This window comes from Schistocerca nitens, chromosome 1, assembly GCF_023898315.1.
Source record: "Schistocerca nitens isolate TAMUIC-IGC-003100 chromosome 1, iqSchNite1.1, whole genome shotgun sequence".
Classification (NCBI taxonomy): Eukaryota; Metazoa; Arthropoda; class Insecta; order Orthoptera; family Acrididae; genus Schistocerca; species Schistocerca nitens.
Genome location: NC_064614.1, coordinates 938373965 through 938400807, shown reverse-complemented (window position 1 = coordinate 938400807; position 26843 = coordinate 938373965). Strand labels below are relative to the sequence as shown.

Sequence of the window (26843 nt, the reverse complement as noted above, 5' to 3'; positions counted from 1 at the left end):
CTGGCGTATTGTGACGAGCCAGTTGCTCGGCCACCATTGACCAGACGTTTTCAATTGGTGAGAGATCTGGAGAATGTACTGCCAAGGGCAGCAGTCGAACATTTTCTGTATCCAGAAAGGCCCGTACATGCCCTTCAACATCCGGTCGTGCATTGTCCTGCTGAAATGTAGGGTTTCGCAAGGATCGAATGAAGGGTAGAGCCACGGGTCGTAACACATCTGAAATGTGACATCCACTGTTCAAAGTGCCGTCAGTGCGAACAAGAGGTGACCGAGACGTGTAACCAATGGCACCCCATACTATCACGCCGGGTGATACGCCAGTATGGCGATGACGAATACACGCTTCCAATGAGCGTTCACCGCGATGTCGCCAAACACGGATGCGACCATCATGATGCTGTAAACCGAACCTGGATTCATCCGAAGAAATGACGTTTTGTCATTCGTGCACCCAGGTTCGTCGTTGACTACATCATCGCAGGCGCTCCTGCCTGTGATGCAGCGTCCAGGGTAACCGCAGCCATGGTCTCCGAGCTGATAGTCCATGCTGCTGCAAACGTCGTCGAGCTGTTCGTGCAGATGGTTGTTGCCTTGCAAACGTCCCCATCAGTTGACTCAGGGATCGAGACGTGGCTGCACGATCCGTTACAGCCATGTCAACTCAACTGCTAGTGATACGAGGCCGTTGGGATCCAGCACGGCGTTCCGTATTATCCTCCTGAACCCACCGATTCCATGTTCTGCTATCAGTCATTGGATCACGACCAACGCGAGCAGCAATGTCGCGATACGATAAACCGCAATCGCGATAGGCTACAATCCGACCTTTATCAAAGTCGGAAACGTGATGGTACGTATTTCTCCCCCTTACAGGAGGCATCACAACAACGTTTCACCAGGCAACGCCGGTCAACTGCTGTTTGTGTATGAGAAATCGGTTGGAAACTTTCCTCATATCAGCACGTTGTAGGTATCGCCACCGGCGCCAACCTTGTGTGATTACTCTGAAAAGCTAATCATTTGCATATCACAGCATCTTCTTCCTGTCGCTAAAATTTCGCGTCTGTAGCACGTCAGCTTCGTGGTGTAGCAATTTTAATGGCCAGTAGTGTATTTTCTTTCAGGTTCCTAACTGATCAAGTGTGGTGACAGGCTGCAGTCCTCATCACAACACGAACACGTCGTTGCCGATATTCTAAGTTCGTCCCGACTCCCCCACCGCTGCAGGCCTTGAAGCTGCTCTCGCCGAGCAGGCAGGCTGACGCACGGGAGGGGCGTGGCCGACGTTTTCGCGCAGTCTCGTAGCGCTCGTGGCCATGGCAACGGGAGAGCGGCGACACGTGGTGCGCCATTAGCATGACCCACATCGCCTGCCGCGGCTTCAGATCGATGCCTCACATCGCAGCATCATTCCAGCCGCCGCTCTGCCCTGAGTCGATAGATCGCAGCGTTCGTCCACTCTGGTCCACAGTACTGTGCAGAGCCAGCCGTTAAACCGCGACGCGCCTAACGAAGAAGACACACTTCACTGTTTCACCCCCCTTCTGGTTGAGCCCAAAAGCCCCACGACTTACTCGGGCGGCCGAGTTAAATTTTTTTTCCACTTCTGAGGCAGCTTCTCAGACGCGCATTTCGTGGGAATGTCTCATGGGCTAGTCTCAGCTTCCTCTTCAACTTTCTGCTAATCATTCTTCAACTTTATGTTAATCATTCTTCATCTTTCTGTTAATAATTCAGAATCAGCCCAGATAATTAGTACGTAAAAGAGAATTTTACTCGCCGGATTGCTTCTGCTGATTTTCAAAAAGACGATGAAACTGGGACATCGTTTCACAAGTTGAGAAGAGCAAAAAAATGGTTCAAATGGCTCTGAGCACTATGGGACTTAACAGCTGAGGTCCTCAGTCGCCCAGAACTTAGAACTACTTAAACCTAACTAATGTAAGGACATCACACACATCCATGCCCGAGGCAGGATTCGATCCTGCGACTGTAGCAGTCGCGCGGTTCCGGACTGAAGCACCTAGAACCGCCCGGCCACCGCGGCCGGCTTCAGAAGAGCACCTTAAGTTGCGGACTGAACAGTAAACGGTTGGATAACGTGATAGAACTATTTTTTAAATGAAACCATTTTCATGCAAGATTTTTTTATTAAAATAAAACGCTATTCTTACGTCATGATTAACAAAAATCGATTACTTTTTCCAGTTTCAAGTGAACAACGAAAATGAAACTGGGAGACCTGGCCGAAAAAGATTCTACGACGTTCAGTATATTCTTAGCGTCTAACGAACACTATGCACGACCTTTGGAACAGCTTGCTTTATGCTACACTCGTGTGAGAGATGATTAGTTAATTATAATGTCATGTTTTTATTTCATGTCGTATTTTTTGATGCGGAAACTTTTGGTATTGTCTGAGACTCAATTTCACAATTTTATTTCTACTGTCCGTTTAGGTACGTCACTTAACAAAGACAGAGCAGTCGAAATTGTATGCACATCATTTGGTGAATAAAATCACTCTAGCAGGAAAAATGGTTTCCTGCAATATCATGCACCGTGGCTGTGAATCTACTGCTAAAGAAAAATACTCCTCTTCTAGAGTATGGTATCCTTACCAGGTAGGATTGTTGAGGCCATCGCAAAGTGTTTCAATGAAACTTCTGCTAAGCACTGAAGTGAGAGTTGCAGATTAGTCATGTAGATGTAGAAAATATCTTATTGTTAGGAAAATAGCACCATCACCAGTGTAATTTCTGGTTACGCACAGGACTGTTATTACATAGCGCACTCGGAAAAAAATTATCAAATAGAAGAACCTAAAAACAAGGCACATTAATAAGGTCGTAGTAGGCACCAAAACATGAGAGACCAATCCAGGAAAGGCACAGTTTGTGAGATGTGATCGCCTGTCCAAAGAAGGGGCCGAAAGACACATTATTGTGCAAATAAACACAGTCGAATTGGCGATAGGCGGTTACTGGGTGGCGCAGTTTATTTTGATGTCTTCCTGTATTATAGTACCATAGGTACGCCCGCCCGTCTAGCCGCGCGGTCTAACGCGCTGCGCCGGCCGGAGTAACCGTGCGGTTCTAGGCGCTACAGTCTGGAGCCGAGCGACCGCTACCGTCGCAGGTTCGAATCCTGCCTCGGGCATGGATGTGAGTGATGTCCTTAGGTTAGTTAGGTTTAATTAGTTCTAAGTTCTAGGCGACTGATGACCTCAGAAGTTAAGTCGCATGGTGCTGCTTCCCGAGCGGGAAGGCGTGCTGGTCCCCAGCACGAATCCGCCCGGTGGATTAATGTCGAGGTCCGGTGTGCCGGCCAGCCTGTGGATGGTTTTTAACACGGTTTTCCATCTGCCTCTGCGAATGTGGGCTGGTTCCCCTTATTACGCCTCAGTTACACTATGTCGGCGATTGCTGCTAAAACAGTCTCCGTGTATGCGTACACCATAATTACTCTACTATGCAAACATTCGGGGTGCACTCCTCTGGTATGAGACGTTCCCAGGGAGGGGGAGGGTGGGGGTGGGGGGTTTCACTGGGAGCCGAAACGCTAAATAACCCTGGGTGCGGTGTGGGGCGGCGGTGGGGCGGGTGGACTGCTGTGGCCTGTTGTGGGGTTGTGAACCATTGAGGGTTAGGGCAAGACGAAGCCTCTCCGTCGTTTCTAGGTGCCCTGTTCAATACACAATACACCACAGGTACGCTTTCCTCTAAGCCACGGGTCTCCAAACTTTTTAGTCCGCAGGCCACATTGACTCCTCCATGAAGTCATAAGGGCCAAGATCTACCTAGTGGAATTAAAGCACCCTAGCACCCCATGATCACCGTAACGTAAGGCTAAAGGAAAGATGAAATCGCAAAAATCTAAGGTTGTGGGAATTCCTAGCACTGAAACGAACGATTTTTATTTAATAACATAATTTTGATTGGTGGACGTACCTGACCGAAATTCTGGCGTATTTTATTCTGGCTAATTTCACCGACAAAAAAGTATGTCACTGCACATTCTTCACGAAAGCGTCCTGCAAAGTTAACGAAATCTCAAAATCATTGTTAGCAACACTATTACTGCAAGACGTAACAGAGGTACTGTATGTCAACGCATTGTTATTTCAAGCGACGCAACAATAAGTTTAGTTATGTAGTCTTGTAGCAAGTAGCAGAGCCAGAGCATATATTTGATAGTTCCGTTGCGTGATTGTGTATATGTTGCGAGTGTCTCACGAGTTTTTTAGTGTTTTATGCGTTGTACTAATAGGTGAGACGACGAAGTGTGGGACAATTCCAAGTTTGAATTCGAAGAGACAAGGAAAATCTGAAAATCGAAATACGTATAGCACGACTTGCCTATTTTTTCACTGTATTTTTTTAGTGGAACTACAGTGTAATTGTATTTAATTTAGTAATTAAAGTACCTTAAAAATAAATTCATTGCAGTTTGTTTAGACAGACCACTGCCTAGTGTTATTAGTATTAAATAGCACAATTTTATTCTCAGGTTACAATCTTTTGTGAAGATCTGTACAAATATGGAAAAGAAACGAAAGGTTGACACTGAATGTAGAATTTTTAAAGAGAAGTGGGGATGTAAATATTTCGTGGTGGAGTCAAGCAACAAACCAATGTGTATTATTTGGATAGGCACAAGTTTAACCATGACCTTCCCCTTTGTAAAGATAGAGCTCCGACAATGTCACGGTGCACAGGTCGCGACAGGCCTCGAAACTCAATTGTTGGCAGTATAGGTACCACCTCAAATATTTGGCGGGCCGGATACCGGAGATGTCCGGCCAGCTAACGCGGGGCAGTTTCGGCCCGCGGGCCGTAGTTTGGAGACCCCTGCTCTAGGCTTTATGTAGTCAGCAGCCAGTTATGTTTTACTGCAGTTCGAATCGTGTTAATGTATTTTTTTTTTTTGCAATACATTACTCTAGAGTTAGACTATGTATCAATTACTCCGATGTATTATGGTGTCTTACCTACTATTAACAAAAGTGATTTTACTTTTATTCTGCTGTTTGTACATACGAAAGGATCACTACATATTTTTCTTCGTTTACACTGCCAGTCGATAAGTGAGACTGTGGATTTGAGAACGTACTGCAGTTAACGAAAGTAAAATGCGAGCGTGTGCCCTTCACGCAGTTAAAATATCCATGTTGCAAAGTAGCATCAAGTTACTTGGTCGAACGACTTTTCCACTGGCTCAGGTGCACAGGTTTTCTAGCATCCAAAAGGTTAACAGTGGAACACCTCGCTCACACCACACGTCTGAGATGGAGAGATATGTGCTATATTTAACATACGAAAGTAATGGGATGATTGTGTGACGATTAATAGCAGAGGACGGCGACAGTCATTCTCGGGTTTGGGCTGGGGGTTTGGTTTCGTGGACAATCGCTGTACTTCAAGGAGTGCGTGGTTTCTTACGACTATGGACAGAAGGATGTATTGCTAAGGATGGACGTTACATTAATCACGTCTCTGTCTCCTGATGGAAAAAGTTATAATCTCAGAAAGTAAGCGTTTCCGAACTCACTGGATTTGTTTTTCTTGTATTGGTGGCTGATCCGTTTGAGACGTGATGGTTCTCACCACCTCTCAAAATAATCGACTTTTTTTTCTTTCAATACTATAGAAGACTGCACAAGAAGTTGCGTAAGTTGCCTTGGTGGGGCGGTGGAAGCTGACGAGACGATGGAAGAAAAGCTTGTGTGTCGAACGTAGCCAGTGAGCCGCCGAAACGCCTGTAGCGGCTGTGGAACTGCGTGGCTCGTTGCAGGGAGCAGGTTGGTGGCCGCTGCTGGCCACCGGCGGCAGTGAAAGTGTTTTTATCAGCGCCCTAAGTGTGCTAATGGGTCGGCGCCTCCAGCCACTGGTCCCTATGCCGGCTGGCCGCTGACGTCGGCGCCACTCTCCCACCACTCCTATCAAGTACCCTAGCAGCTCTATACATCTCACTCACACTCATACCTGTCACCTCTTCAACTCCCACCTCTATCCCCCTTCTCTCTATCTACATTACTACTGTGCAATTCACAACTAAGTGCCTGGAGGAGGGTTCATCTTACCAACTTCAAGCTATTTTTCTACGGTTGTAATCTCGAAGAGCGCGCGGGGGAGAAACGCCCAATTAAATCTTTTCGTGCGAGCTCTGATTTTTCTTATTTTATTACGATGATCATTCCTTCAAGTGTAGATGGGCGCCAACAAAATATTTTCACATTCGGAGGATCTACTAGGGAGACTGCCTACACTACGCTTGTTCGTCGTCGTTTAGAATACTGTTGCGCGGTGATGGATCCTTACCAGGTAGGACTGACGGAGTGCATCGAAAAAGTTCAAAGAAGGGCAGCACGTTTTGTATTACCGCGAAATATGGGAGAGAGAGTCACTGAAATGAAAACAGGATTTGGTCTGGACATCACTAAAAGAAAGGCGTTTTTCGTTGCGACGGAATCTTCTCACGAAATTCCAATCACCAACTTTCTATTTTGTTGACACCGACCTACTTAGGGAGAAACGATGATCACCATAAAATAAGGGAAATCAGAGCTCGTACGGAAAGATATAGGTGTTCGTTCATTGCGCGCGCTATACGAGATTGGAATAATAGAGATTTGTGAAGGTGATTCGATGAACTCTCTGCCAGGCACTTAAATGTGATTTGTAGAGTATAGATGTAGATGACAAAACTGGAGACAAATTTCGTGAAATGATATCGCAACAACGAACAAACGAACAACGTCCATGTCTTAATGATTGCCTCCCGAACTCGCGTATCGTATCCGTGACAACACCCCCCCCCCCCCCCCCCCGTTTCACAGCCCTTCTTTCAACTTTTTCGATTTCCTCATATCTGACACGGCTCACATAAAATGCAGTTTTTGGTTCGCCTTCTCCACAACATTTTCTATTTGTTCTTTCCGATTTAAGTAATTCGTAATTGTAATTCATACATATTTTGTTGAGTTTGCGGTCTTTAGATTTTATCGTTTTATCGTGTAACCGAAATTTAACAGATTCCTTTTAGCACTCATGTGGATGACCTCACGCTTTTCAGTGTTTAGGATCAATTCCCAATTTTCGCACCAAACAGATATCTGCAATTGGTCTTGATCTTCTGATGATTTTACTTGACGATAAACGATAGTATCATCTGCAAGAGAGTTGCTCAGATTGTCGCCTATATCGTTTATATAGATTAAGTACAACAGAGGACCTACAACTCTTCCTTTAGGCAACGCCAAGATATTAGTTCCGTTTTACTCAATGATTTTCTGTCAATTACTACTGTGTGTGATCGTTCTGAAAGGAAATCACGAATCCAGTCGCGCAATTGAGACGATACTCCGAAGCAACGCAATTTGGTTAGAAATCCCTTGTGATGGACGGTATCAAAAGCCTTCTAGAAATCTGGAAATATGGAATCAATGTGAGATTCCCTTTCTATAGCACACTATACTTTGCAAGAATAAAGAACTAGTTGTGTTTCAGAAGACCAATATTTTCTGAATAGGCTACTTGTTGGTGATCTGTCAACAGACAATTTTTTTCGATGATATTGATAATGTTCGGACACAATGTATGTTCCAAAATCTTACTGCAAATCTGTCATTGATTTGAGTCTGTAATTCATCGGATTACTTCTATTTTCTTTCTTGAATACTGGTGTGACCTACGCAACTTACCCGTCTTCACGGAGGTATCTTTCGTCGAGCGTGTGGTTGTACATGATTGCAAACAATGGGGCTATTATACCAGCATACTCTAAAAGGAACCTATCTTGTATACAATCTTGATCGGAAGAATTATCTTTATTAAGTGGTTTAAGCTACTTCTCTAGACCGAGGATATCTTCTTCTCTTTTACTCCTGTTCAGAACTGTTCTTGATTCGGATTCTGGAATATTTACTTCGTCGTCTTTGGTGAAGGAATTTCCGGAACCCTGTTGAGTAACTCCGCTATAGTGGCACTGCCGTCGGTGCTTTTACCATTGTTATAACGCAGTGAAGGTATTAACTGTGTCTTGCAGGTTTACATATGACCAGCATCTCTCTGGTTATTCAGTCAGACTTGGAAACAGAGTTTCGTTGTGGCAGCTGTTAAAAGCATTTCACATTGAAGTTCGTGTTAAGTTTCGAGCTTCAGTAAAACATCGTCCGTTTTGGAGATTTAGTGTTCTTTGAGATTCAGCATGTTCTTCTCATTGCTTCTGCAACAGTGTTCTCCCTCTGCCCTTTCTCTCTCTCTCTCTCTCTCTCTCTATCTCTCTCTCTCTCTCTCACACACACACACACACCGATTCCTGCCAGATCACAAAAGTTAAGCATCCTCGGGCGTGGCCAGTACTTGGGTGGGCGACCGCCCGGATACGCCGCGTGCTCTTGACAATTTTCTCTTCTTTTTCATGGCAGATGGTGCAGGAGGGGTGGTGGTGGCATGAAGTCCCTGATCACCAGTCTTTGGGCCAAAGTCTTGAAGTCTTGGATTAAATTCCGAAATTCTTCGCATGTGAGGGCATACGACACTGTTGGTGATCCATCCGTCGGCGATGCCCTTGATGCTCTTCGAGAAGAGTTCGCCATTCATGTGCCGGCACACGGTTTCACCGTCGCCCTTCTCTCATGATCTCTAACACGAATACATGAAAGCTGCGAAGTTGGACTACCATCAGCTGTATAATGGAATAACGACAATGAAAATTTGTGCCGGACCGCGATTCGAAAATGGATTCCCGCTTCAAGCGAATGTTCGTCTTAACCGTCTTAGCTACCCGTTCACGGCCGAAGGTCAGACTGAAACTGCCGTGTTATTACCAGTTCCTGCCTGGCACAGCCGGTTAAGTACAGCACCTGTTAAGTACAGTACCTGTTAAGTACAGTACCTGTGCTGTTAATAAGTGCGTTGCAATGTTCCTTTGGACGTGCAGGCAAATTGGAAGGAACATTGCATCACACTTGTTAACAACACAGCACTGCATACTGTATGTAACACACACACACACACACACACACACACACACACACACGCACACACAAACACACCATGTACAGTTAGTTACAGGTAATGGATACACCTCCCTATGCAGCTCTCACACTTCGCGACAGAAAGGTGCCCACGGGAGCGTGGGATATGAAAAGACCTTTCTAATTAGGCAGCTGAAACTGCCCTTCAACGGTCTCGCAGCCATTCATGTCATTCGACTTTATCTTTACACTCAGATTTCCAGCGGATGTATCGAGGGTAACTGACAGTTATGAGGTCCCTATTGTACGTATACACGAGCGAACCCCTGCTGTCGGATATAATGTGAGAGCCGTTACCGGCCCATAATACACTACTGGCCATAAAAATTGCTACACCACGAAGACGACGTGCTACAGACGCGAAATTTAACCGACAGGAAGAAGATGCTGTGATATGCAAATGATTAGCTCTTCAGAGCATTCACACAAGGTTGGCGCCGGTGGCGACACCTACAACGTGCTCACATGAGGAAAGTTTCCAACCGATTTCTAATACACAAACAGCACTTGACCGGCGTTGCCTTGTGAAACGTTGTTGTGATGCCTCGTGTAAGGAGGAGAAATGCGTACCATCACGTTTCCGACTCTGATAAACGTCGGATTGTAGCCTATCGCAATTGCGGTTTATCGTATCGCGACACTGCTGCTCGCGTTGGTCGAGATCCAATGCCTCTTAGCAGAATATGGAATCGGTGGGTTCAGGAGGGTAAGATGGAACGCCGTGCTGGATCTCAACGGCCTCGTATCACTGGCAGTCGAGATGACAGGCATCTTATCCGCATGGCTGTAACGTATCGTGCAGCCACGTCTAGATCCCTGAGTCAACAGATGGGGACGTTTGCAAGACAACCACCATCTGCACGAACAGTTCGACAACGTTGGCAGCAGCATGGACTATCCAGCTCGGAGACCATGGCTGCGGTTACCCTTGACGCTGCATCACAGACAGGAGTGCCTGCGATGGGGTGCACGAATGGCAAAACGTCATTTCTTCGGATGAATCCGGGTTCTATTTATAGCATCATGATGGTCGCATCCGTGTTTGGCGACACCGCGGTGAACGCACATTGGAAGCGTGTAATCGTCGTCGCCATACTGGCGCATCACCCGGCGTGATGGTATGGGGTGCCATTGGTTACACGTCTCGGTCACCTCTCTTGTTCGCATTGACGGCACTTTGAACAGTGGACGTTACATTTCAGATGTGTTACGACCCGTGGCTCTACCCTTCACTCGGTCCCTGAGAAATCCTACATTTCAGCAGGATAATGCACGACCGCATGTTGCAGGTCCTGTACGGGCGTTTCTGGATATAGAAAATGTTCTACTGCTGCCCTGTCCAGCACATTCTCCAGATCTCTCACCAAATGAAAACGTTTGGTCAATGGTGGCCGAGCAACTGGCTCGTCACAATACGCCAGTCACTACTCTTGATGATCTGTGAAGCTGCACGGGCAGCTGTACCTGTACACGCCATCCAAGCTCTGTTTGACTCAATGCCCAGGCGTATCAAGGCCGTTATTAAGGCCAGATGTGGTTGTTCTGGGTACTGATTTCTCAGGATCTATGCACCCAAATTGCGTGAAAATGTAATCACATGTCAGTTCTAGTATAATATGTTTGTCCAATGAATACCCGTTTATCATCTGCATTTCTTCTCGGTGTAGCAATTTTAATGGCCAGTAGTTTTAATACGTGTATTTTAACAGCAGCTTACTGAATTTTTCCTGTCATTTCTGAGAGTCATAAAAGGAAATGGAAGCGGTTGCGTGCGAAGGAGCGAGGCTCGGCCGTGCGTGAGTGAAACCGCTGTTAGGGTTACAACAACTTTCGGAGGAGGCCTCAGCGCAGCGGCTGTTGTGCACGGGTAATTGGGTAACGCCGACGTCTGGAAAGCAGTGAGAGTGAAACCGGTGCAGCCGCGGCGGCCGCGGCGGTAACCGGCGGCTGCAACCGCTGTTATTCATTGCACCGCGAAAGCAGCGCGCGACCCCGCGACCCCTTGACCTTCGATGGAACTGCCGCCGCTCCCACGACGGGCTCTCCGTCACCCGCAGACGAGACCTGAGCGGCTGCGGGTCGAAGCGGCCTGCAAAGTCCTCTCCGGAACCTAACCTCGAGAATTCTGACTCCCACCTAGGATGTCAGGCCGCGAGGAATTGCCATTTCGACTTGCGTCTCTTCAACGTATCACTTCCGAGACTGTTTCCGCAGCTGTGAATTTCCCAATCCAGACTTTGCGGACACGTTTTACGGTTTTATTTGAACGCTAGGGCTGACCAAATTCTCAATTCATTGCGCCGGTCCAGTAAAGTAGAACTGACTAGAAAACTTAGTTATAGAGAAGACAATTGTGTAACGTTCAGTACTCATGGCACGGAGCTCAAAATGGTTCAAATAGCTCTGAGCACTATGGGAGTTAACAGCTGTGGTCATCAGTCCCCTAGAACTTAGAACTACTTAAACCTAACTAACCTAAGGACATCACACACATCCATGCCCGAGGCAGGATTCGAACCTGCGACCGTAGCGGTCACGAGGTTCCAGACTGTAACGCCTAGAACCGCACGGCCACTCCGGCCGGCTGGCATGGAGTGTTGACGACTGAATAATAACGGAAAGAAATGTTCCGCCCACCGGATATGTGCCCATTTTAAAGGAACAGATTTTCCACGCTGAAGAGGTGTGAAAGAAGACGACTGGAAGAATATGCATAGGTGAAGACTGAATTACAGGGACTGGCAAGCAACTTAGGACACCTCTTCTTCCAAATTACACGTTTAGGCGTTTGCAGGGTGAACATTAATAAACCCGACAAACTGCAGGGACGGACTCTTGACTAGAAATGGAGGAGAAAAGGTCCTCCGAACAAGTGCCTGGAAATGCATCGTTGCCACGATAGATTTTTTTAAAAATGGTTTTAGGGCGCAAAACTGCTACAGTCATTAGCACCCGGTCTCTGACTTAGGAAAACGTAAAAAAACCAAACTGGAAACCAGCAGCAATGGGAGCGAATCTCAAAAAAGTGGGGAAACTAAAAACATAAGGAAAGCTTAAAAAGCAAGGGGGGTTGTTTGTCCACAAAAAAGCTTCAAATGCCTGACGTCATCTCACTGACACTAATAAACTCGAGATCGCGATCGGCTTAGCGCGTGTCATCTCATAGAATGGAAGATAGGCGACAGCTGTAGACGGGCGCGTAACGGAGTAAAATAGGGGCACTCGAGTAAAAGGTGTCTCACCGTCCACAGTTGAGAGCAGTGGGGACAAAGGGGGGAGGATCGCCTCTTAAAATATGGCGATGTCTAAAAAGACAGTGCCCTATCCGGAGTCTAGATAAAATTACTTCCTCCCGACGACGAGTTCGGGAGGAAGATGTCCAAGCACAGGGAAGAGCTTTCACGTCCCGCAATTTATTATTGGGAAGTGTCGACCAATGTGCGGGCCATAAAAGAGCGACACGACGACATAAAACACTCCGTAGATCGGCGAAGGGAACCATGCGACCAGCAGGCTGAAGAAGAGAGACTGCAGCCTTGGCCGCTATATCGGCCGCCTCGTCTCCACAGATACCAACATGTCCGGGGATCCGGCCACGATAGATGAATGACAGTTCCACTGACCACGTGCCGCGTATTCCTTGTTTGCTGCAGGCTGTGTGATTGACGCAGCGTACTGTCAGCAGCAGAATGGTACGGTATTCACGAAGGGAAGAAGCCGATATGGGGGTTTGTGTACGGCCAAGCAGATAGCGGTCGAGAGGCACCACGGCTATACCAAAACAACTACCCTCACAAACACTTACCACAACACACAACATTGGTCCTTTCAGAAACGCGAAAACGTACAGGGAGGCGGCGGACTGAGCGCAAGCCGCATTTGGAGAACCGGGTTCTTCAGGATATTGAGACGAACCCTCAGTACGAGCCCCAGGCAAGTGTCTCGCCAAGACGGTGTAAGCCAATATACGATTATGTGTATCCCAGATGACAACTGCTACTATATCTATCACCTGAAATCCCATCTGTTGTGACGTGGACGCGAAGAAGCTCTGTACAGTGTTCCGGGACGATTTACTGTCATTGCACGCACATCGTCCATTTCCAGACATGTATTCGTAGGACCTTTTTTCCTTCACTTCCCGTCAGAAGTCCGTTCCTGTAGTTTGTTGGTTTTATTAATGTTCGTCAAGTATAAAAAGATATGGTGAGTAAAATAAAACAGACACTGCAAATATTTATAAAACTGGCGCGGAACTGCCCCGTGTTCATGAACAGGAGAACTGCCTGTGCCGTCGTCGGCTCACGTTAACGCCGTTTCTCCTTTCGATCATTTCGTCACCATAAGTGGCGGCTTATTGCTCCCTCTGTTACAATCTGAACGAGTTGCTCACTTGCCTCCGTCAGTGGCAGCAGCAGTGTTTACCGATACTGGTACTGCTGTAACTTCTTTGGTGTGGCAGTTATATTTCCGTGTCACTGTGTGTGTGGCAGTTGTTCGGTTGCGGCGGAGCAGCGAGGAAGTCTCTGAGGCGTGTGATCAGACCGGGGTCGCTGGTGGCGTGCACGCGCGGTCGGAGTTGTGTGGCACTAGCTGCGAGAACTGCTAAGTTCGTCTCCCGCAGCACCTGCATACTGGAGTTGAGTAATCAGTGAACCTGTCATCAAAGCTCAACTGTTGTGACATCTCTTCGTTAATTGGTGGTTGTTGCATCCTGGGCTGTCTCCGGAAGCAGCAACGTGATGGTGTGTTGGAGTCGGTAGAATTTTGCAGCCGTCTCCCTGAATGGTGTTTAACCTTTGAAATGATTATAATTTATTAGTGAAGTGCACCAGCACCCTCTCCCTATCTCCTTTCTCTCCCCCCCCCCCCCCCGAGTCCTTTTGTAACCCCCTCCTCTGCCTTCCCCACTCCCTGGCACGTCTGCTCAGCACCCCCCACCCCTCTTATGGATCCTCATCTTCCATTGGCTCCTTTCCCCCCTCCCCCTTCACTTTTCCTCTCCTTCCCCCCCTTTTTTTCCGTCATCTGACCAGTTTCCCCCCCACCTGCTCTCGGGTGTGGTGTGTCATATTTGCGCCAACTTTTTAGTGCAGTGTTTAAGTGAGTGTTCAGTGTTGTGCGTCTTTCCAGCGTTGCGAACAGAAATCATGCTGTCGCTGGGTGTGCATTTTATATCTCTTGCGAACAGAACCCAGACTGTCGCCGTGTTTTTTAATTGTCTGTCTATTATTTTTCTGCTTCCTGTGTATTTTATTAGCATCATCAACCCTGTGTTTTATGTTTTAAGCTCCAGAATTTTCTGCCATTTTACCTTTAAGTCTACGATTTTATCGCCAACTGTTATTATTTTTTATTATCTTCATCTTTTTAAACCAAATTCTGTTGGCTGAAGAGCTGCTGCCAGCCCGCCCCCCTTTAGGGGGAATCGAAACTGAATAAAGGAAAAAAAAAAGTGCACCAGCGGTATATTCTGCCTTGCTGCCGTTAACGTTCCGGTTACCTGCCCTGGTCGTTAGGGTAGTTTACCGGCAGAGTGTTTTCCCCGCCGTGTTGATGCTGTCCGGCACGGCGTGTAGTTCGACAGCTTGGTGTTGCTCTCCTTCTCTCTTTGAGAGTTTATTGTGTCTTGACTGCGTTTATACGCCAATTATTAAGACATAATCCTGCTGCGATCCTCGTCTTCGCTGCTACCTTTGGTTGTCGTGCTGTTGGTCGGGTGGGAGGGAATTGATTGGGCGTTTGGTTCGTTCGTCAGCCGTCCATAGGTCGTGCTGCAACCCGATTGTTTAGTGTTATGCTCGGCTGTCTGTCTCACCTACACTGTGGTTAGAGTTTCCTCCCCAGGCCGACCCTTGAAACACTTCTGAGCACCACTGTTTGTTGTCTGTGATTGCCATTTTATTTGGTCGCAGGTACTGTGCCAAGCTTTCAGTCGTGTATTAATACTGTCTGTTTTATGTTTAGTACAGGGCTTAACAAGTGGCCGGTTTTGAGCACGAGTACTCGCGTCTGCTCAGGCACCTGCTCGCGAGCAGCTGCAAGGTCGCGGAGTGGGGAGGGAGGGGAGGGGAGGGAGGGGAAATGCGCGCGCACGTTTGAATACGGCCGCAGCGTGCCTATTGAATTCGCGTCGACTGTGTAACGTTTAAAGTACTACGATCAGGTCGTAACAGTCACTTCGCTGGTTAAGAATCATGTGAAGTCGCCGTTGTGTAACCCCAACCATGCTTTCGCAGTTCAACCCCCATTGGGAGGAATTGTATCTGTTTACTGAAAAAGATGGTGTTGCAAAATGATTAGTATGTCACAAAACGCTGAATTCTTTTACGAAATTTAATTTGCAGCGACATTATATGTCGTACCACGCGAAAGACTATGGACGTGGAAAATGTGATTGACCAGATCGTGCACAGGAAGTTATTAAACTTAAAAGGAAGCTATCCGAAGAAGATCTGGACGACGAAGAAAAATCAACTGAGGCAGCTCTCAGAGTGAGTTACAAAATTGCTTTATTTTTAGCAAAATCCCTGCGCCCCTTCACTGATGGCGACTTAATAAAAGATGGTTTTGTAGTTGCAGCGGAACATTTGTGTCTATCTCAAGCTGAACAGTTTCGGATTGTGCCATTATCTGACATGACCATTATGCGTCGCATACAGGACATGGCAGACGACGTCCAGAGCCAGTTTGCAAATATCTGTAAAGATTTTATGGCGTATTCTCTAGCTCTAGACGAAAGTGTTGATATCACTGGAACAGCGCAGCTTGCCATATTTATTAGAGGTGTTAATAGAGATCTTCAGGTGAGGGAGGAGCTCCTCGATGTAGTAGCCATGAAGAACACTACAACCGGAGGTGATATTTTAAGTAGTGTTGAAGAAAGTGTTGAAAATATAGGATTGTCGTGGAATTCTTTAGTTTCAGTGTCTACAGATGGTAGAGACATACACTAAGCTAATAAAATTATGAGGCACGTGTACATTCTCCTTTATTTGTTTCATTTGTCGCAATAATAATTCGTGAGTGATACCCCTGCAGGTGGCCGCGGATTTACATCGACTGGCGGCAGCTGTTGTGTACCCCACGTGACTCTCCCCACTCTCCGCTCTGGTCCAATAGTGGGGGTAGCGTGCTCGCGCTGCTCCGTGCTCGCGCCTTGCTGCTCACAGCTTGCTCCGCGAGCACGTATGTTGTGAAGCCCTGGTTTAGTATATGGCCTTCAGCCGAACTTCATAACAACTTTAAGATTAGGCCTTCAGCCGTGTTTCAGTTACAGTTCTTGTCGCTCTGTATTCAGGCCTTCAGTCGCGTTTGTTTCAGAATCTGTGACTTTAAATGTAAATCCTTGTCTGCAAGGTTTCTCTTTAATTGTTTTGAATTCTTGAAACGGCCTTCAGCCGTGTTGTGTAGATGTTTATCGTATGGTTATCTTCAATTATTCTTGAATAATTGTTTGGGCCTTCAACTGACAAGATACTTCAAGTTTTCTTAAGAGGTTTCTCTGTTGTACTGTGTAAAGGCTTATCTTTAAAGTCTCTCTTTTATTATGCAAAGAAAATTTTCTTAATTGGGCTTTCAGCCGAACAATTAACTTGAATTTTCCTTAATATGGCCTTTAGCCGGAATTTGTAAATGCTTGGCTTTAAAGACTTTCCTTAGCTGATCTGAAATATTATTTCGGCCTTTAGCCGAGAATATATCGTAATTTTATTTAAGTATGGCCTTCAGCCGTTATTCTAAATCCTGGTGTTTTAAAAGCAATCATTTAAAGTTATTCTGGAGAAGTTACTTGGGCCCTCAGCCGTGAATTGATCTTTGTTGTTTTAAAGAGAAAACTGTGCATTAGTTTAAGGAATAAAGTTGTGTGTGGTCTTGCATAACTAACAGTAATTGACCTTCGCCCCTTTCCACAACCTGATCCGCTCTGTCCTGCGAAACCAGATTTCACTGCCCATCATAGGAAATACTGTTGTGTATGAGTTGAAATGTTCAGACGAACTATGACGTGTTGTAGTCTGCCGGTGATTTGTGAAGGGAGTGGAATGAGAGCTTTCGTATCCACAGTTTTCCATTTCGTAAGATGAGACAGGGTTCAGCCTGTCAACGTACGTGAACTCACAGTACTTGCGCCATTATTCGTCACAAAAATCCATTTCAGCAATCTGAAGAACTGTTTCATAACCTCAACATTCGTGTTCGGTGCGCAGTTTCTAGTGTCCGCATCGTAATAGGATTTTTTGACCAAGCTGTTAAAGCTGGCCAGTATGCGCAGAAACTGTTTAATCCAACTGTAGATCAACTGGATGAACGATTGGATGAATACTTTCAGCAACCGGTAGCAACAGCACACAGCGCCTTGAGAAGCTTGTCACGCGTGCATGATGGTTCGATGACGAGGGGTCAATCAGCAGAGGCAGTGCAATCTCCTGGCCATCTCGATCACCTCATCTCTCTCCCTGCGATTCTCACCCGTGGTACAAAACGAATGGTCAGGAGTACTCAAATAATCCTCACAGACTGGAAAAGGTGCAGCAGATCGCTGAAAACGTTGCTGCTGCGGTCCCTCAGGCAGAGCTGCTACGTGTGCCTCACAGCTTGATAAATCGAGCACAGTGCTGCTTTGACGTCAAAGGTGGCCATTTCCAGCGTCTTCTGTGATGTTCATTAACAAGCGGCAACCCCACGTTAGTCTTATTCTAAATATTTTTCGGGCTAGTTTTATTTTCCCACTCTCTATACAACCGGAAAAAAAAGAGAATCGAAGTGGTGTCTGAAATGCGGAATGTGTAAAACACAAGCTTGGACATGTGCTATGATATAAAGGAATAAATCACTCGGGACTAGAGGAAGCCGTAGAGCAGGGGCGGGCAAACGTTGCACGCGGCTCATGAGCGCACAGCGCTGCACTTGTGCTGCTCGCGTGCAGGCGTCGACCGGGGCAGTGGCAACAGCCGGCAGGATGCGGCAGTGTAGTGCCAGGCTAAGCTGCGGACGTTGATGCGAAGCGAGCACTATGTAGTGAACGTTGTATTTCAAGAAACGGAGAAGTGGAGATTTGCTATCTTTTAAAAAGTAATGGGAGAATCATTTTTTCTTTGTGCAAAAACGTGAAAATTCGAAATGTTTAATATGTGGCAGTATTCTCGCTGGTCAACGGAAGTTTAGTATTGAAGGCCATTATAATAAATTTCACAAGTACGAGTACAATTTATTGTCGGATTCTGAGCGGATGGGGAATTGACTGAGCTTAAGAAGACCGATCTGACGATACCAGATGAATCTGTCGTAGTTGGCCGGTCGAAGTGGCCGAGCGGTTCTAGGCACTGGTCTGGAACCGCGCGACCGCTATGGTCGCAGGTTCGAATCCTGCCTCGGGCATCGATGTGTGTGATGTCCTTAGGTTAGTTAGGTTTAAGTAGTTCTAAGTTCTAGGGGACTGATGACCACAGCAGTTAAGTCCCATAGTTCTCAGAGCCATTTGAATTTGTCGTAGTTGCTGTTGTCACGAGAGATCTGCGACTTTCTCTCGTCATGTCTCTCATCTAACTGATCTAACATTTTATGGAGCACTGTTTTCAAGTTTTCAGGACGACAACAATAATAGCCCAGCGGTATTTGCAACTTAAAAGACTGCGCTTAATATAGCGAGAGCTGAAAAACCATTTGCTGAATTAATAAGTCTCGGTTAAGAGCAAACATCAGTGATGAAAATTTACGTAACTGTTTGTGTTTGTCTGTATGTAGAAATTTTGTTCCAGATATTAAACGTATTGTAAACTCCACCTGTGATAATTAAATAAAACGTATCGTAGGTAGTAGGTACTCTTTCAAACCATGATTTCTTTCAAGCACTCCTACTAACCTTATTGATTCACTCAATAAAGCAAGCTAGGAAACAAAAAGCATTACAGAGGAAGGAGCGGACAGAAGGTATGGTGGGTATGGGAGATAAGCGGGTGGCCAGCTTGCCCCTGTGTGCACGCGGAACACCTGTTAACTGCACGCGTGCAAGTGCACCGCACATGTGCAGGATTCCTGCCCGCCCCTGCCGTAGAGCGTAAAAGCTATAACGGAGAACAGGCACTGGAATACACTGGGGTGACAAAAGTCTTGGGATTGCGATATGGTCCGCAGCTCGTGGTCGTGCGGTAGCGTTCTCGCTTCCCGCGCCCGGGTTCCCGGGTTCGATTCCCGGCGGGGTCAGTGATTTTCTCTGCCTCGTGATGACTGGGTGTTGTGCGATGTCCTTAGGTTAGTTAGGTTTAAGTAGTTCTAAGCCGCGCCCGGGTTCCCGGGTTCGATTCCCGGCGGGGTCAGTGATTTTCTCTGCCTCGTGATGACTGGGTGTTGTGCGATGTCCTTAGGTTAGTTAGGTTTAAGTAGTTCTAAGTTCTAGGGGACTGATGACCACAGCTGTTAAGTCCCATAGTGCTCAGAGCCATTTGAACCACCGAGCGAGGTGGCGCAGTGGTTAGCACACTGGACTCGCATTCGGGAGGACGACGGTTCAATCCCGTCTCCGGCCATCCTGATTTAGGTTTTTCGTGATTTCCCTAAATCGTTTCAGGCGAATGCCGGGATGGTTCCTTTGAAAGGGCACGGCCGATTTCCTTCCCCATCTTTCCCTAACCCGAGCTTGCGCTCCGTGTCTAATGACCTCGTTGTCGACGGGACGTTAAACAACACTAATCATCATCATCAACCATTTGAACCATTTTTGATTGGGATATGAACATTATAGATGGCGGTAGTATCGCGTACACAAGATATGAAAGGGCAGTGCATTGGCGGAGCTGTCATTAGTACGCAGGTGATTCGTGTGAAAAGGTTACCGACGTGAATACAGCCGCACGGCGGCAATTAACAGACTTCGAGTGCGGAATGGTACTTGGAGCTAGACGCATGAGACACTCCATTTCAGGAATTAACTCTCACCACGGAAACGCTGTGGCCGACGGCCCTCTACATAATGACCAAGCAGCGGCGTTTGCTTATAGCTGTCAGTGCTAACAGACAAGCAACATTGTCTGAAACAATCGCAGAAATCAATGTAGGAAGTACGACGAATGCATCCGTTTGGGCAGTGAGTTGTGTTTTAGCGTTAAAGGGCAATGGTGGCAGACGGCCGACGCGAGTGGCTTTGCTAACAGTCCGATATCACTCCCTGCGCGTCTCCTGGGCTTGTGACCATATCGGTTGGACTCTAGACGCATGCAAAATCATTGCCTGATTTCAGTTGGTAAGAGCTGACGATAGGGATTGAGTGTGGCGCAAACCCCAGGAAGCCATCGACCCGAGTTGTCAACAAGGCACTGAGCAAGCTGGTGATGGCGCCATAATGGTGTGGGCTGTGTTTACATGAAATGAACTGGGTCCTAGTTATGTTCTGCTACTTGGAGACCATTTGCTGCCACTCGTGGACTTCGTATCCACAAACGAGGATGGAATTTTTGTGGATGACAATGCGTCAAGTCACCGGTCCACTACTGTTCGTCATTGTTTCGAAGAACATTTTGGACCATTCCAACAGATGATTTTGGCCACCAAGGTCACCCGACATGAATCCCATCGAACGTTTGTGGTACAGAAGCGAGAGGTCAGTTCGTGCAAAAAATCGGGCACAAGGCGTCACTTTCACAATTACGGACGGCTGCAGGGGCAAGACGGCTCAGTATTTCTGCAGGGGACTTCCAACGACTTGTTGAGTCCACGTTACGTAGAGTTAGTTGCTGAAGTACGCCGGGCAAAAGGAGGCCCGACATTATATTAGGAGGTATCCCACGAGTTTTGTCACGTGACTGTATATCCCACAAGTAACTGAGGACTACCGGTGTAAGTACTGGCCTGAAATGAAGATACTGGCACATCCGACGAAGTCTTGGAGGGATAAATAAATGGAAATGTCGTGTGGATACGGCCTCCCGCCGGGTAGACCGTTCGCCTGGCGCCAGTTTTTCGAGTTGACGCCACTTCGGCGACTTGCACGTCGATGGGGATGAAATGATGATGATTAGGACAACACAACACCCAGTCCCTGAGGGGAGAAAATCTCCGACCCATTCCGGAAACGAGCCCGGGCCGTTAGGTACGACATTCCGTCGCGCTGACCACTCAGCTACCAGGGACGGACGGAGGGATAAATCAGACCTGTCAAAAGACCGATGACGCCAAATTTGTGTCGCTGTGATCACGGAGGACTATCCGTTAGTACCTTTATACACATAGATAAGTACGTCTTTCTCCACTGAACACGCAATCATCTTTCCGTAAGTTCCAGTCGTCAAGATGTTTCTACCCCCCAGCCCCATCATCAGCAACAATGGCATGTTTTCTCTTGCTTACGATTCTAACAATGCTGAGTTTTTCTAAATTACGGGCCTAGACTTTCGATTTTTGACGACATCGCCAAAACAGTCGCACGTATAATTGCCGTAATTTTGCTCTGTCTGACCGAAGGCAGTGGGCGCTTTCTCTTAATGCAGAGCGAGATGCTTGGTGACGCTCGCTCCCTTTGAAGTCAGCCATCACTTACTGGCCATCAAGCCCGTAGAATGGCTCCTCAGAAGCTGCCTACTGAGATGCAAATTACGGTAAAGTCGCTGCCTCTCCGCCACTGTGTGTCCTGTGGCTCCCTTTCATCTCGTGCCTCAGTTTGCGAACTTTGAGGGTTCTTAGAATAACTCAGTTTTCGTATACAAACTAAAAGCCTTTTCTACTGATCTGAAAATGAAATTGAGCATGACGAGTACGCTGTTGTGCTAAATGAGATGGCACTGCGCTAGACAAATATGTGGTGAACTCTACTGAGAAACTTTGAGAAATTGTTTGGAAGTTTGCTGAGTGGTTTCAGGTACGGAACACGTTGTCTTCAATGGCTCATTACCGAACAATAAGATGTAGAACTTCTAGACAAGTGAAGTCTCTGGGCTCTTGACAGACGGATTTTAATATTATGCCGCCTAGTAATATCGGCCTTCGCAGAAGAAGCGCTCGTAAAAGACGTTTCTATTTTAGGAAACAACAATTTTAAATAGAAAAAAACTTTCTTAAAAAGTCTAAAAAAAATTAAGATTCCGAACCAACACATTTAACGAATATTATAGACTGCACTGACGTGCGCTTTTCCACGGCCAATAACACGCGAAAAAAATAATTTCACTCTGTCTGATAGTGCTTGAAATCGCATTCGTTCTATACATTTCGTACATTCATGTTGACACGACACAGTATATTCCTCAGATAAAGACTGTTTCAGTCGTCCGCAGGTAACATAAGATCAACTGGAGAGGGAACACGAACAACGACGCAAAATAATTTGCAGTCGTCTTCCGGTCTTCCAATTTGATATAATAGAAAAACAAGAATGCATGAAAACTGAACGTTACTCAGGTGCGTGCGCGCACACACACACACACACACACACACACACACACACACACAGACACTTCACAAGTTGTCAAAAGGTCGTGCAGTTTTAAGGTTATCTGATACTTTTAATCAAGCTCTCTGAAGCTCAGCCATATCGAATAAGCTCGTCATTCTGAAATCACTGACTGCAGAGTCGAAATCTTGCCCGTTTTTGATCACTGTTCTCAACTACATTGCTTTTGAAACAGTCAATCTGACGGTAAAAATTTAAATATCAGACCAATTCCTATCACTTTAGCAGTGACGCAAGTTCACTGCACGTATCGAGCAAGTCAACGACTCTGCTCAGTACACAAAAAAAAAAAAGTAAATGTCCACGTACATCAGGATTTCAATTTTTTTAATGTCTGGGGCACACTGGCCCGGAATTAAAATAGAAACACTTCCAATCCTTCAGTTCTGACCAAGATTTTCGCAAGATCTCTCTTCGTTGAAAGAAGATAAAACTTCAACTAAAGCACTTAACAACAACAACAACACATGACTAAATCAAAAAATATTTGAAAATGGAAAGATTTAGACCGATGTGTGTGATGAATTATCTGAAAACGACAAGGAGCAGCTAGTTACAGCCTATAGTAATTTGTTGTCACGGGTTTCAAATGTGTGGTCTCGATCAAGAGTGTTATATTCAGATGTACGGTATATCGCAGTCGACAAAGGAGAAATGCAGTTTTCTGGTCTAACAAAAATTCGATTACGTGCACGAGCTGGAAAAGAAACCGCCCAGTTATGATATGTGCCACGATGTGATCACGATACTGTTCCCACCATAACTTTTTAAGAGTATTTCAATTGAAACGCTTATATTGGCTTGTTGCAAATGTGGTTAATAATTAAGCTCAAAGACAAATTCATCACGTATGGTTACAGAAGTACGCGACTTCATTTTTCGCTTTTGTGTGAGTTTTTTGATGATTGGGTAGGGCGTGCTTCAGCAAGATCTCCAGCCCCGCTTAAATGACTACCACGAAGCCCAGACCTTAACACGCCAGACAATTCATTTTGACGAATAATCGAGTCCCACGTGGCTCAACATCGTTACAAGACTAATGAATAATTGCGCAAAACTGTCGAGGAAGCCCTTGAAGCACTACTTCTGAGATGCTCTACAAGATGTCAGGTAGGACTTGAAGAAGAATAAATTTCAGCGTAAAGCCCTATGGTGCACACAGAATCGTTAAATAGATAGTTTTTCTGTGTAAGTACTCCAGTATAAAATACACTGTTTTATGCTAGGCATAGGAAGAATTACTGTAAACACGTTGTTACGCCAATAGGCGACTCTCACTGGCGGATGAAACGTAAAGAAAAAGAAAAAAACCGTTTAAAATCGAATTACGGGTACAATATGTTTCATAAATTTATGTCGTCACAATATTCAGTATTCGTAAGATTAAGGTGTGACTGCTGTCTGCAGTCATTATTTACAGCGCCGATATCCTCTTTAACCTAATATTGCAGATAGAAAATTACTTTAAACTCCAGCAATGTGGTAATATTAACAATTTCTTCGTTATTTTCTTCTTGGCAGCTCGTATTTAATCGCAAAATGAAATAGTTCCTCTGTTGTGTTCACACCATGTAATGACATGGTGACTGTAACTGGACTTGATCGATTCCACAAAATTTTGCTAGTCACAGTTCATTCCAGTTCTTAACAGCTCTACAATGCTGATGTCTGAGTTCAACTTGATCCGAGTTCAGGTTTTGTGCTAATTAAAAATAATCTTCATACAATCGGCCGGCCTTAATCCATTGATTTTATTGTACACAGCTGACACGAAATCAGCTGATGCGATTGCAGACATTCAGAAACGCTGACGCCGAACTGGGTTGTGTTTCGACTCCGCGTTGACGTAGTGCGTGCTCCACCAAGCGGTGAGCAGATACCAGAGGGTGTAATAGCTGGGCGCAGAGAAAGAAGACGCTATCCCTCCACCTGGACCAGTAGCCACGGGCACGAGACTCACCGGAGGGCAGCAGCGACGTGGGCGGCTGGGGGCGGCGCCTGGCCGGCGCGTTGGCGCGGGGGGCGGGCTGCGGCTGGTGCAGCCCGGGGGCGGAGACGGCGCGTTTGGGGGGCGGGCCCGCCGACACGGAGGTGGACGCGGGCCGGCTGACGAAGCCCGGGGGGCGGTAGCGCGCAGACTTGACGTGCCCGCCGCCGGCCGCCTGCAGCAGGTGGTGCACGCTGTGGGCCTTGTGCATGCCGGCCAGCGAGGGCGGCAGCCGCGGTAGGGAGTTGGACGTGGCCGGCGCCGGCCCCGCCCCCGCCCCCGGCGGCGCCAGGCTGCGGGGCAGCGTCGTCGAGCGCGCGCGCTCCTCGCCGCCCTCGTCGGCGCCGACGTCGTCGTCGTCGTCATCGTCTTCGTCGTCGGCCGACGTGTTGTCCGAGCGGCCCGCGTCCGGAACGCTGCTGCGGCGGCGCCATCCCACCTGCGCATTCCAAAACATTCGCACCTTCAATTATAATACAGGGTGATTCAAAAAGAATATCACAACTTTAAAAATGTGTATTTAATGAAAGAAACATAATATAACCTTCTGTTATACATCATTACAAAGAGTATTTAAAAAGGTTTTTTTTCACTCAAAAACAAGTTCAGAGATGTTCAATATGGCCCCCTCCAGACACACGAGCAATATCAACCCGATACTCCAACTCGTTCCACACTCTTTGTAGCATATCAGGCATAACAGTTTGGATAGCTGCTGTTATTTCCCGTTTCAAATCCACAATGGTGGCTGGGAGAGGTGGCCGAAACACCATATCGTTAACATACCCCCATAAGAAAAAATCGCAGGGGATAAGATCAGGGCTTCTTGGAGGCCAGTGATGAAGTGCTCTGTCACGGGCTGCCTGGCGGCCGATCCATCGCCTCGGGTAGTTGACGTTCAGGTTTCATAACTAACCTTTTTCGTAGGACTCTCCATACAGTTGATTGTGGAATTTGCAGCTCTCTGCTAGCTGTGCGAGTCGATTTTCCTGGGCTGCGAACAAATGCTTGCTGGATGCGTGCTACATTTTCATCACTCGTTCTCGGCCGCCCAGAACTTTTCCCTTTGCACAAACATCCATTCTCTGTAAACTGTTTATACCAACGTTTAATACACCACCTATCAGGAGGTTTAACACCATACTTCATTCTAAATGCACGCTGAACAACTGCCGTCGATTCACTTCTGCCGTACTCAATAACACAAAAAGCTTTCTGTTGAGCGGTCGCCATCTTAGCATCAACTGACGCTGACGCCTAGTCAACAGCGCCTCAAGCGAACAAATGTACAACTAAATGAAACTTTATAGCTCCCTTAATTCGCCGACAGATAGTGCTTAGCTCTTCCTTTTGTCGTTGCAGAGTTTTAAATTCCTAAAGTTGTGGTATTCTTTTTGAATCACCCTGTACTCAACGAAGTTTTGCTGTTGCGCTTGAGAAAAATCAAGAGACAACCGCACGATTTGTCCTCCTAGAAAAAGCGGTAGACAACGTAAAATCGTGCAGTATATTTGAAATTCTCAGAGGTGTACAGTATGTAAAGCAATACTTTTTTTCTGAAAGCAGGCTGGTTTTATTCAGGATTTCTATGCACCACGTTATTTCCAACTCTTTTTTTTCTACAAAGCCCTATTTCCAACATAATCTCCGTTCAATGCATCCGCCTCTATGGCCGCACTGTACCAGTCTACTGATCGACGTCGGAGCCTTCGCCTTGCTGCTTCGATAACCTCCCCATCTTCCACGTACTGCTTCCCGTGGAGAGCATCGTTCACTGGGCCAAACAGGTGGGAAGAAGAAGGTGAGAGATCCGGGCTGTAGGGTGGATGACGAAGAACAGTCCAATGAAGTTTTGTGAGCTCCTCTCGGTGCGCAGACTTGTGTCAGGCCTAGCGTTATCCCGGAGAAGGAGAAGTCCGTTTGCAATAAGAGTGTCTGCAGGATCGAACATTGCAGGAGTCACAGCTGTGTGCGGCCAGCCGGCAAGCAGGACGTCGCACAGGTTTGCGCGACCTTGTGCAAATGTGACAGACGCCTCGGCTAACGACTCACCGTGCTTTTGTTCACTGCTAGGTCTCCGCAGACATTCTGCAAGCGCCTATGAATGTGTGCGATGCTCCGGTTTTCTGCCAAACCAAACTCAATGACAACTCTGTGCTTGGAACGTACCTTAGTAACAAACGCATCTTCGAAGGTTAGATATAGCACCACTACTTATCGGAACTTCATGAAACTGTAGGGGTTGAAGCGGGAATATTCACGATGTCCCACAACAAATTCTTATTTTTTCCACCGAAATTGGCCGAGAGAAAAAATGTCTTTCAATACTTATTCAACGTCCTTCGTAACTGTAAGCTATAGGGAATGAT

General features: G+C 46.6%; 1 protein-coding gene across 1 annotated transcript in view; it reads right to left on the bottom strand.

Moving 5' to 3' along the window:
• Positions 1-26843, bottom strand: part of LOC126194010 (uncharacterized) — a 595904-nt gene that overhangs the window by 418803 nt on the left and 150258 nt on the right. Inside the window, exon 4 of the mRNA XM_049932733.1 lies at positions 24448-24913. Coding sequence (XP_049788690.1) covers positions 24448-24913 — 466 coding nt within the window. The remainder of the gene's footprint in view (positions 1-24447; positions 24914-26843) is intronic.